Below are 13,344 nucleotides of genomic sequence, written 5' to 3'. Positions count from 1 at the left end.
ATACAGAATAGCAAGAGATTGAATGACTATTTGTTGGGAGGATTACAACTGTTCAGGTACAGGTTGGGCTAGATGACTTTTGAAGTTCCTTCCAACTCTGAGATTCAATGAAATAATCATTCAGAACAATCACATAAAACATATTGTCAAATGAATGAGACAGAGGATCACTTGACTGTTAGTCTATCAACCCATTCACACTAGAGAAATGAAGCATTTACCTAGTAACATAAAATGTTGGATTTAGTTTTCTTTTTCTTTCTTTCTTTCTTTCTTTCTTGTTTTTTTTGTGGCTTGGTAGAGCTATTAGATGTGAGTGTGATTTAATTCCTCCAGTGAAATTAGAAAATATTATTGAGGCTGGTGCCCTTCCACATCTCTACTTGATCTAGCTCAGGCAATATTTAGCCTCCATGGTCTCCCCTTTGGATTCCTCTTTCCTTCTTCTTGTTTCCTAATGGGTCTTCCTCTGACTTAAAGAATACCTCATTGCCAATTAAAATCTATGTGCTATCTTTCTTCTGGTTTTGGATTTTAACTCTTATCTTTAATTATGGAATAAAAGACTGCTGTCTGGTAAGGGAATCCAAAGTGTAAGTGGCAATTAAGAGATTTATTTTTTGGGGGCAGAAGATCCCTCTTATGGGGCCCCTGAAATCTTATTAATAGGCAGCAGCCTTAGGTCAGTTTCTTCCTCCTCCTCCTCTTCCTCCTCCTCCTCCTTCTCTTCCTCCTTCATCTCCTCTTTCTCCTTCATCTCCTTTTACTTCTCTTCCTCCTCTTTCTCCTTCTCCTCCCTCTCCTCCTTCCTATTCTCTTCCTCCTCCTCCTCTTCCTTCTCCTCCTCCTTCTCTTCCTCTTCCTCCTCCTCCTCTTCCTCCTCCTCCTCTTCCTCCTCCTCTTCTTCCTCCTCCTTCATCTCCTCCTTCTCCTTCCCATTCTCCTTCTCCTCTTCCTCCTTCATCTCCTCCTTCTCCTTCTCCTCCCTTTCCTTCTCCTTCCCATTCTCCTCCTCCTCTTCCTCCTTCTTTTTAAACTGTTAAAATTTTTTAAAAATTGCAATTTAACAAAAAACAAATAAAATGAGAATTTCCACATATAATAGAACAGGAGGGAATTGTATCTGAAACTGAGAATCTCTATTGTGTAGAGATTGTTTTTCTTTGTAAGTATATAATAAGTTCAACGTGTAACTTTCAAAGCTGTCCTTTTTGTCTGTGATTCCTTTGGTTAACCTTTCTTTCAATCCCCTCCAGAGGGGTCATAGTGAACTGACCTGTATCTGGACCATCAATACCTCTCTGAATATTTGTATAGTGGAGGATTGGAAAAAATCCCATCTTTTCTTCATTCCATTTTCTCCAGGCACAATGTAGCGAATGTGACTTTAGCCCTCATGTTTTCCCTTACATAGCAACCATGCTGTGTTACCCAGGGAGAGTTTTTATTGCCTTGCTTTAAAGATGTGCATACATGCTCTTCTCTTACTACCTAGTCAGAATTCAACAAATGGTTGCCTTGATAGCATCCTCCAGCTCCTTAAGTATAAGCTGAGCAGACTAAAGAACAGTTTGAAAGGAACTGTTCCTTGTCTTCTCCCAAACTCGGATGGAAGAATTGAGTTCACTCTCTATATAATGTTTTGTTTTCTTTAAGGTTAAGTCTTGAGAGCTGTGTGATTAACAAGGGAGTATGGGACAATGGTAGAATACTTTTAAAATCTGAATATCTAAAATCAGAAACTCCTCAAATACACGGAAGTGAGATGTTTACAAAGAGTGTATAGAATGATTTGATTTTATACTAAGCTTCTGAATGCCTGGAAATACTTTCTATCTTTGTAGCTTAATTCATTTAATACTTTTTATAGTATTGATAATACTAGGAACTGTCCTTATTGATAATGAGGAATAAGGGAATCCCAGTTCTCAAATTCAAACTTGAGAATTCATGAATTTTTGTCACAAACTGACTAAATGACATTTCATTTTGTTTAATTTTTGATTCTTATACTGCCATCTTAAAATCATATAATGTTATAAGGCCTTGACAATGACATTGGGCACCATGCCATCATTTCTTTCTGTCAGTGTTTTTCTGAGCTGAAGTTGTAGCTAGATTAAGTCCTCAGGACCATTTATCCCCAAAATAAACAACCTGCATTTCTAACTTCTCCAGGTACAAAGGGTAATGAATTGGTATCACATTATTATGTATTTACCTGAAAAGGTCAAGGTCTTTTTCACAACCATAGTAAAGAACATTCTGCTGGTATATTGATTTTTCAAAATACTATATACATCAAAAATCTTTCCTTTGAGAATTATAGTTAGAGCTAGTCACTGTTACTGAGTGGCAAGAATTAGTTTTTTTTGTCAAAGTAGGTCTCTTATTCTTTAGTTCCAGGGTCAGCAAGGTGAACTCTGACATAATAAAAATAAGGATTGGAATTCTTTAAGCTTTTCAAAGTGCTTTACATATATTACCTCATTTGATCCTCACAACAAAACTGAACCTGAAGCCAAGAGAGATTGATTTGTCACACAGATTGTAGCACATGCCTGAGTCAGGATTCAAACTCAGGTCTTCCTGACTCCAAGTCCCACACTCTATGTGAAGCCTAGCTGCTTGTAATCAAGAGATTCTTGTCATCTTCAAAGAATAAGTTGTATCACATATTTCTCAGATGTTACAAATTTAGAATTGGGTTGATACAGAAAAAAGGGAGCTTTAATTAATAAACACTTCTATTGATGAAGTTAGATGGATAATTTGTAATGAATTTAGAATTGTTCTATTGTATTAGGCCTAATGAAGGGCAGCTAGGTGGTTCAGTGGATAGAGCACTGGGCTTGGAATCAGAAAGACTCAATTTTCATGAGGTCAAATTCCATTTCAGACATTTACTAGCTTTGTGACCTTGGGCAAGTCACTTAACCCTGTTTGCCTCAGTTGCTCATCTGTAAAATGAGCTGGAGAAGGAAATGGCAAACCACTCCAGTATCTCTGCCAAGAAAATTCCCAAAATGGACATCACTGAAGTGACTGAACGAAAAATTAGACCAAATGAAGAAGCAGCATGAAATAGTGGATCCAGCGCCAGTTTCAGGTCCAGAAAGACCTAGGTTCAAGTTCTGCCACTGACACATCTTGGATGAGTGACCATCTTCAAGTTACTTTATTGCTCAATGCCTTAGTAAACTCTCTTAAGGCAGAATAGTTCCTAATCTGAGTATGGCATATGATCTTAATTTCAGTAAGAAAATGAAAGGTATAAGGAGGACAGATGATAAATTGTGTATGACATTTTTATTTAAATGAAAGATGTCAAAAAGCTTCTCATTTAATATTTTATGGAAATTTGTATAATTATCTTTCAAAGTCTGTCTCTCTATCCATCCTCCTATCTATCTACTTATCTATCCATCTACCTCCTTCCAAATATATATTGCTATAGAGATGAAGGTTACATTTTACATTATATTTATATTTAGGTTATTAGGATTTTAAATTAGTTGTTTTATTTTGAAGAAATCCATAGTATGTACTTAGTTCAAAAGAATTGTCTTTTTCTTTTTAAAATTTTCATTTTTATTATCAAATTAAACTCTAAAACAACAGCATTTCTATATACCCAGCAAAAGATAAAAAGAAGACTGTACATAAAACTGAATCTTCATTTCATATTGCTTGTTTTTTTTAAGTAATATAATAATTTCACACTTTTTTTTTTTAGAACTATCCTGCTTTGCTGACTTCTGAATTTTTCATTTAAAAAAATGTTTAAATGGCCCTGGATTTTTTTATTTACATCATTCTTTCCAATTTTCCTCTCTTCCCTACCTTCTCCCAATTAAAAATTGAGAAGAGAAAAAAGAATCCAATGTTAAAAAAAAGTCATGCCATGTCCAAAAATGTATGTCTTTTCATACTTTTTGTCTATCTCCAGTCTCTGTCAAGAGATTGATAACATACTTCATTATAGGTCCTCTGAAGATATGGTTGATCATTGCATTGAACAGAGTTGTTAGGTTTTTCAAAGTCATTTTTCTTCACAGTGTTGTCCTTGTATAGACTCTTCTTCTTACTCTGCCTACTTCACTCTGTATCAGTTGCTACTATCCAGATTCTCTAAAGTCATCTGTTATTCTTTATAGTGCAATTCTATTCCACTACATTTACATACCACAATTTGTTCAGAACTTTCCCACTGATGGGCACCTCCTAGAGTGCTACTTCCTTGCTTTTCTTTTTTTTTCTTTCTTTTAATCTGCCTTTCAGGGACAAAGGACTTGTTTTGCTTTCAGGCTATTTCCTTTCCCTGGTATTATCCTTCCTCTTAACTCCTGACCCCTACCCCCATCCCCTCCACCCTAAGGCCACCCACCCATCCCTGCTTGTTTCCTGTTGAGCTCTTACGTATTTGTACAACAACTTGTCTGTGTTCAATTCTTTGCCCATTTCAGATAAAAGTGAAGTTCATCTAGTGCCTGTTCTCCCTACCCCTTCCCCCAGGTGTATTAAGCATACTTAAATATTTTACTTTGACTAAGAATCATAAGTCTAGAGTTGGAAAGGAACTTAAAATAGTTCATTTTATAGATGTGGAAACTGAGGCCCAAAGAATTTAATGACATATCCAAGGTTACAAAAGTAGTTAGTGACAGAAAGGGGTTTGAAATTCAGGACTTGGTACTTCAAGTTCAGTGTTCTTTCCTCTGTTGCCAGCCTTGAGTCTTGTTAGATAGAGAGGTAGATAAATTATTTATTAACTATTCACTATATGCCAGGCCCTATGCTAAGTGCTGGGGATACAAATATAACCTGGCAAATTTCTTGCTCTCAAGGAACTTACATTCTACTAGGGGAAGACAACACATAAAGGGAGCTGGAAGGTAGGGAGCGCATGGTGTGGAGAGAGGGGAAGTGATTGGAGGCCTGAACCTTGAAAAGACAGGGCAGGGGCTCACCTATTTGAGTTGAGGGAACCAGGGATGAAGTCATTATCACTGGTAGGGCAGGTTGGAGGAGGCTTGTTTTTTTTTTTTAATTAGTTTATTTTGAATTATCAACAATCACTTCCATAAGCTTTTGAGTTTTAAATTTTTCTCCGCCTCCTTTCCCACCTTCCTCCCCAAGATGGCCAGCAATCCGATATAGGTTATACATATACATACCTATTAAACATATTTTCACATTAGTGATGTTGTAAGTAAGAATTAGAACCAGTAGGAGGAACCACAAGAAAGAGGAAACAAAACATAACAGAAGAAAAAATAGCAAATAGTATGCCTTGATCTGCATTCAAACTCCATAGTTCTTTCTTTGGATGTGGATAGCATTTTCTATCATGAGGCCTTTGGAGATGTCTTAGATCCTTGTATTGCTGGGAAGGGTTAAGTTTATCAATATTAGTCATCACACAATGTGGCTGTTACAGTGTACAATGTTCTCCTGGTTCTGCTCACTTCACTCAGCATCAGACCACACAAGTCTTTCCAGGTTTTTCCAAAGTCAGCCTGTTCATCATTTCTTATAGCACAATAGTACTCCATTACATTCATGTACCATGACTTGTTCAGCCATTCTCCAATTGATGGGCATCCTCTCAATTTCCAATTCTTTGCCACCACAAAAAGAGCTGCTATAAATATTTTTGTACATGTGGGTCCTTTTCCTATTTGTATGATCTCTTTGGGACATAGCCCTAGAAGTGCTATTGCTGGGTCAAAGGGTATGCACATTTCTATAGCCCTTTGGGCATAGTTCCAAATTGCTCTCCAAAATGGATGGATCTTTTCACAACTGGAGGAGGCTTGTTTTACAGCAGGCTGAGAATTTGTGTAAATTCTGGACCCTGGCAAAATGAAAAAAAAAAGTGTTTATTCACAAGGAATTTGAATTTGTGATCTGCTGAATCTGTATACAAGCCTCTTAGACATAGCCACCTTTTTTGTTGTTCAGTTGTTTCAGTCACATTCAATTTTTTGTGATGCCATTTGGGGTTTCTTGACAAAGATACTGGAGTAGTTTTACATGTGGTAAATGTCTGAGGTCAGATTTGAACTCAGAAAACTGAGTCTTCCTGACTTCAGGCCTGGCACTATATTCACTGCACCACTTAGCTGCCCCATAGCCAACTTTAGAATCATCATATAATCATCATATAATCATATAATCACCATATAACTGCTTTATCTTGGCCAAATGTCTCTTATGTTGATAACATGCTGTACTGAGAAATATACATATTTGGGAAAAATATAATAACTAAAGAAAATGTATGTTGTCCCCCCCCCCCACCCAGTACTTACAGGAGGACCATTGCCTCAAGGGCATGAATTTGAACTATATGAAGTCCGATTTCACTGGGGGAGAGAAAACCAGCGTGGTTCTGAACATACTGTTAACTTCAAAGCTTTCCCCATGGAGGTAAGAATGACATTCCATTCAACAAAGCACTTGTTACTACAAAATGTTAAGTAATTTACTGAAAAGAGTTTACTTTAAAAGAGTTTCCTAATTGGTCTTATATTTTCCTCATTTATGTTAAAATAAAAAGTATCGTCACGAAATGTGAGCTTGGGAAAGAAAATAGCTCTTCACATTTACAGTAATGTGTTTTGAGTATGCTCAGTCTTGCATGAATAATTGGTCATAAAGTTAACCTGCAGCACTATTAACTTTTGTCTTAATATTATTAGTGTTCTAAAATTTCTGCTACTTCAGCAAATCCTGTGAGTCACTTTGTTCTAACAAACTCTGAGTAAATGATGAGCTGAAAACAAATAGCTCCTAGAAGTCTCCCCATACTCATTAAAAGTCTAGTCTGAATCTGTTTAAAATTGGTGGTCTTGATTTTAATCACCTTAAGCCATTAAATTGAGAGGGTGTTCTGTATTTGGTGGTTTTCAGGGAGCTGTCTTATGAACGGAGACAAGGCTTCACAGAAATACCAGAAGCTCATTTACATCTTCCTTATAGAGTTATAGTGGATAGGAGTTTGAGATAGTTTACAGAAGTCTGTATGTGTGTATGTGTATGTGTGTGTGTGTGTGTGTGTGTGTGCACGCATATTGCAAAGGATGAGTGGATTTAGAGGTAGAGGATTTGAGGTGCTTCCAATCATCTTCTCCAAATTATAAGCTTGTCTGATTAAATATTAAATTATTTATGGCTGGCCTGTTACAGAATTTATTACTGGAAAGTACCAAAGTGCATAATTTTATTAAAATGATGTGTATTTTATCATTTAGAGTAGAGTGAGAAAGGCAATTCAAAAAATCACTTTAATTCCCATGCTTTTTTTTAGAAGCCCTTTGGAAGCTTAAGACTTTCCTTCCTCTTAAAATAAAAAAAAAGCACTATAAGTATGTCTAGGACATACTTATACACAGATTGCACTATAAGTATGTCACAGGGCCATCCCTCACTCCTTAGGTCTGTGCTTGTTGGGCCTGAGCATTAGGAGATGTTCAAATATGTAACAATATGAATCTTTCTTCAAAAGATTGTTGTGGTGACTGAAAATATATTCTGAGAATTCTTTAAGCAGGGTTTGGGTAAACTCACAGATACATATCAGATTCCAAAGAGAAATTTGAAATGTGCCCTTAATTTCCATACTTTCAAATTCAGTGTTTTTATTTATTTAGTTTTAAAACTTTTATGTACTATTTTATTTTTAGTAACAAGGACAATATTAAAGAGAGACATAAACTTTAATTGGGTGTTATATAATCTAAGCTCTGGCAGTATGATATAGTAGATAGTGTTCTAGAGTCAGAAGACCAGGATTCAAATCCTGCCTCTGACACTTAGAAGCTATATGGCTCTGGTTAAATCACTTAATGTCTCTCAGCCTCAGTTTGGGGGATTGGACCAGATGATTTCTGAGGTCCCTTCTAGGTCTAAATCTACAATCGTGTGATTAGTAGAAAGATAATGCCATATGAAGTGAGATGAGAAGGTCATCTGGTACTCAGTGCCTTGTGGGAAAGTATATTAATTTCCTTCTTTAATAGTTTCATATTTAGAGATGTCTTCATTGTTCTGTTTTTCACAGTAACCTGCTATGTTCTGTGCAGCAGTCTAGAATGGTCTTGGAACAACTAGAAATGTATGTTCAGCTACCTCCATCTTTTGGAGGCAGGTACTGTTAGACTTAGACTGATCATTTCCCATGCATGGATCTTATAAGCTGGGAACTTAGGGTGCAGCCATTCTGCTAACACCTCTTGTGAATATTTTTGGGGAGGGATGTTGGACAGCTAGGAGAAGGGTTTGAGAGAGTTACAGGTGTAGAGATAGAGAAAGGGGAAACCTTACAAAATAAAGATGTGAGTAATGTAGGGACCATAGGATGAACAAATTGAACAGTAGAAACTCTATAATGTGCTATATATCAGAAACAGCCCATAGGCTTCTTGCAATCCACAACACTCCTGATCCTTATGTATGATTTAGTGGCCCCTGTTTGTATAGCACTGTTATATATTTGCTTTCTGGGGACCTTTATCAATTGTGGAGAGATTTTCCTAGATGCCTTCTCACTGAATGGAACAGAATTAGCATTTATTAAGGGCCAACTGTGCTAGTCATTGTGCTTTACAAATATTATCTCATTTGATCTTCACAATAACCCTCTGAGGTAGGCACTATTATTCCTGTATTACAGTTGTGGAAAATTAGGCAGATAGAAGTAAATTTATTTGCATAGGATCATATAGCTAGTAAGTGTCTGAGGCCAGATTTGAACTCAGTCTTCCTCACTGAGTGCTCTATACACTACACCACTAGCTCCCCTCTAACATTGAAGACTGTTAACCTCTGTGTTCTAAAATGTGGAGTAAAATTGGGAGGAATTAGGCATGTATCAGCTTCCGGATGGAACAAATCTCTTTGACTTTGCCTGTGACACAGAAAACAACTTTTTACAACCTTGAAAAGACTTAATTAGATTATAAGATTCAACAATCTGTGCTCACCACAGAATAGAATTTTTGCTCCAGATATTCAGATGGATTTAGTACTTTGCTGTTATTTTACATTTCTAGTCCAATGAACATAGTTAATATGGTCTGTTTTCTATGAAAATTAAAGTCTGGTACTGAGATTATCTTTCTGTGAAAATGTTTATATTTTGTAAAATTGAATTACTGTTCACCTTTTTCCAAAGCAGGTGATACACAATGTCTTGTTTTTCCTTTTACTCCTCCCTCATAGTGCCTTAAAGGAAATACTTTCATTAATTATCAATACTTATTCATTACTAACTATGCATTAATCAATCTATATTAAGGACTTAAGTGCTGATGATATGTGCAATTAAGATGAGAAATCTCCAAATCAGAAAAGTTTTCTGGAGTGAGTTTCAAATTGGGATTTTAAGAAAGAGAAGGGCATGGCATCATGGAAAGGATTTGCCACATATAAGGAATGGTATCTGCAATGATACAGAAATAGTTATGGGTATAGGAAAGTCCAAAGAGATCTTTTGTTCACTGATCCTCTGCACCTCTGAGGTCTAGATTAACCTCATTAACTTCCTCTGGAAGTTGAACCGAATTTGGCCTGAACTTTCTGGGATGATTGTAGGTCTTTTCCAGGCCTGATTTGCTCTCCAGGGATAGTCACAGAGCCTCAGGTTGTGACAAGCATAGCAATGAAATAGTTATAGATGATGAGATTCAGCTTTGAGATGGCATATTGATATTGTAAATTTATCACTAGGTATTATACAACTTATGAAACTGTATCTTATTAGATGAAACTCTTAGGGATAGTCTAACTCTTTGTTCAGCACAGATCTTTTAAAATTATTGCTGTTCATTAATACAGTAGCATGTTGTATAGTGGATCTGACTTCCTTGTTCTACTCTATAAGGCAGAATGTGTTTTAAAGGTAACTTCTCCATGAGACAGGCTCAGCCATATTATAGCTTAGACCCTTATTTATGTTTACACTGTATTCAGGGAGTTCTTATTATTTTATATTCTAATAGGGATTGTTGATATAGTATGTCAGTGTTTGTGAAAAGTCAGGCCTACTGGGTAAACAGAAGAGCTAGAGATTATCAGAATTATTTAATGTTAGAGATCATTAAGGTCACCTGCTCATTTTACAGATTAGGAAACTGAGGCCCTTTGTGACATGAAGCATCCTGTTTAACAGAAGAGCAGGGACCATGTCATGTGTTGTGATCTAATTCCAGTCATTAAGTGACTTCAGGACATTGTGCTTGCCAAAATACTGTACTAGCTGCTAAATCCTAAATGTTTTTTTTCCTCCGTTTACTAGAATAGTGATATCTATCATTAAAATGATACTGCAACAACAACCCCAGAAGAATGATCTGTTTTCTGTGACCTTCACCTCAAATATTCTTCTGACAAAATAGGGTTATTTTTATTCAATTGGTTCACTACTGTGGGTAGATTCCTGGTGGAATTTGTGAGAAGGGTAGGAATTGCTATTTCAAGGGTGTTTGACCTGCTTAAAGATCTCCCTTGTGGTTCCACTTCTATGGAATGCTTCCAAACTCAGAGCCCCATAGAATTCTAAGCAACTGTGAGAAAATGAATTTTGTGGAACAGAAAAATTAGACTTAGGTCATGGGTACATCAAATCATAGGATTTTAGAGAAGAAAGTAAGTACAAAGCATTGTGCTAGGTACCGGGCACATGAAGATTAAAAAAAAAAAACTAAATAGTTACCTTCAAGGAGGTTACATTCTACTGGGGGGATTGGAAATATATGAAGGTGACATGTAAAGTGATTTGGGAATGGGGAGAGCTTTAATAGAGTATCTTAGGCAAGGTTTCATTTAAACAGGTAGTGCCATGGTTCAGTCCTCCATACGCTGGGTGATCAATCAATAAACAAACAAGAATTTTTAAAGTGCTTACTATGTGCTAAGCACTGTAGATATAAAAAAAAAGTGAAATCCTTTCTATCTTTAAGGAGTTTACATTCCAATGGGGGAGAAAATCTGTATATAATTGGGGATATGTAAGATAATGCAAAATAATTTTGGAAGGGAGGGCATTAGCCTTTGTAAAGAATAGTAGATGTTTCATAGAGAAAGTGGTTCTTGAGTCGAGTCTTGAAGGGCATTTGGGTCACAAGAGGTGGAAATGAAGAGGAAATGCATTCAGAATTAAGGGACAGATAGTACAAAGATACAGCTCTAGGAGAGTGAGTATTGAGTATCTTGTGTGTGGAATAAAGGGTAGATAGTATGGCTGGATCTCAGGAGAAGACTGGAATAGTAGGATGGGTAGGTTATGAAGAGACTTAATTGACAGACAGAGGAGTTTATATTCACCCTTAGAGGTAATAAAGACCCATTAGAGTTTATTGAGTAGGGTGGTGATGTGGTCATAACCTGTGCTTTAGGAAAATCATTTCAATTAGGGAGATAAAAATGCACAACTATTGCAGTAGTTCAGATGAGAAATAATACGGGCCTGAGCTATGGTGGCAGCCGGGCGAGTGGAGAAGGACATGTCTGAGAGATATTGTGGAGATAAAAATAACATGCTTGGTAACTGATTTTATATTTTAAGTCTGTAAATGAGGAGTTGAAGATGAAACCAAGGTTGTGAACCTGGGGACTGGAAGGATGATAATATCTTTGACAGTAATACAGAAATTTGGAAGAGGAGTGGATTTAGGTGTGTGTTTTGTACATGTTGTATACATGTTGAGTTTTAGATTCCTATGAGACATCTAGTTTAAAACGTCTAATAAGTAGTGACGTGGGATTGGAGCTCAGAAGAGAGATTAGGGCTCTAATCTACCTGAATACAAATCTACCTGAAGACAAAAATTGAACTTATTAACACTGATGAGGTCGCTAAGTGAGAGAGTATAGAGAGAAGAGGACAGGACCTAGGACAGAGCCTTGGGGGTTCACCCAGAGGAAGTCAGCATGACATAGATGATGTAAAGGAGACTGAGAATGAGTGGTCAGATAGGGAGGAGGAGGGCCAGGCTGGAACCCTGTCACAAAAACCCAGATAAGAGAGAGTATTCAGGAGGATAGGGTGATCAGCTGAGTAGAATTCTTCTGAGAGGTGAAGGATAAGGATAAGAACTGAGGGAAGGCCATTAGATTTGTCAAATAAGAGATTCATTTAGGTAATTTAATTAAGAGATGATTTAGGAGAGAGTTTTTCAGTTTAATGATGAGGTCAGAAGCCAGACTAGAGGAGGTTAAGAAGTGAGAAAAGAGGAATTGTAGATGGCTTTTTAAAAGACCTGGGCTTGAAGGGAGGACAATAGTTAGCAGGAATGGTGGGCAGAGTGAGGATTCTTTTGAGGGATGAGTGAGCCTTAGCATCTTTGTAGGCATTGGGAAAGAAACCAAAATATATGGAAATACTGAAGATTAGGGAGGGGTTGGTGATAATAGGGGCACTCTGCTGGATAAAAATGGGAGGGGGTGGGATCAAGGGTGTTTGTAGAGGGGCTGGCCTTGGCAAGGAGAAGGGCTATCTTTTTATCAGAAACTGAAGTAAAAGGAGAAATGGGGCTTGGGGAGTTAACGTCAAGGTGAGATGAGGAGGAGGGGAGAAAAGGAATCTTCTGTGAATATTATGGTGTGTGTGTGTGTGTGTGTGTGTGTGTGTGTGTGTGTGTTGGTAAAGCATGAGGCAGGAACCTTAGTTGAGGGGAGGGGGCACTGGGGGAAGATTAAGTAGGGAGGAGAAAATTTGGAACATCTGTTGTGGAGGGTGGGTATAGAGAATCAATTATAGAGGAGTAAAATAATTGCCTTGTTTCAGTGATAGCACAGTTGAAATTAAATAACACAGAATCTGTGACTTTATCTGGCTCTGTTCAACAGCCTGTGATTAGAGATTTAGGAGGCCAATGGCAAGAGTGATCTAGAACTGAAACATGAATAACAATAGGAGATGAAAACAAGGGATCAGATAATAGGAATTAGTGTAGAGTTGAGGTGGTTCATGATCATAATTACTAAGACTAAGTTTGGAAAAAGTAAAGCAGAGGCAGAGAGGGAATTATATAATATTATGAATGGATAAAGTAATTTCAGAATTCTTGATTTTGGCAAGTGAAACCTCTGTGGATGATGGTGAGACCATGGGGGTAGCCATTTCTGTATAACTGAATTGGAGTGGAGGAGGGGGCCATGGGGACTGAGCAGATTTAAGAACTAGGAGATTAGGGTATTTGAGGGAACATCAACATATATGCTGAAGTCCCCTAGTATGAGGGCAGGAGTTGGGGTGGAGGAGGTAACTGGAGCCAAAGTCATTGAGAAAGGAGGAAGAATGCCCTGGGAGTTGGGTATATAATAGCCACTAGGATCTGG

The 13,344-nt window shown here is 37.2% G+C and overlaps 1 protein-coding gene across 2 annotated transcripts in view; it reads left to right on the top strand.

The window, feature by feature from the left end:
* Window positions 1-13,344, top strand: part of LOC114054252 (carbonic anhydrase-related protein) — a 183,067-nt gene that overhangs the window by 49,854 nt on the left and 119,869 nt on the right. For both annotated transcript variants that reach the window (XM_027877430.1, XM_027877429.1), the window contains exon 3: window positions 6,308-6,432. In XM_027877430.1, the coding sequence (XP_027733231.1) occupies window positions 6,308-6,432 (125 nt within the window). The remainder of the gene's footprint in view (window positions 1-6,307; window positions 6,433-13,344) is intronic.

This window comes from Vombatus ursinus, unplaced genomic scaffold, assembly GCF_900497805.2.
Source record: "Vombatus ursinus unplaced genomic scaffold, bare-nosed wombat genome assembly UNPS02014812.1, whole genome shotgun sequence".
Taxonomy (NCBI): Eukaryota; Metazoa; Chordata; class Mammalia; order Diprotodontia; family Vombatidae; genus Vombatus; species Vombatus ursinus.
The sequence above is the reverse complement of the archived record's forward strand: the minus strand, read 5'-3'. Positions and strand labels throughout refer to the sequence as shown.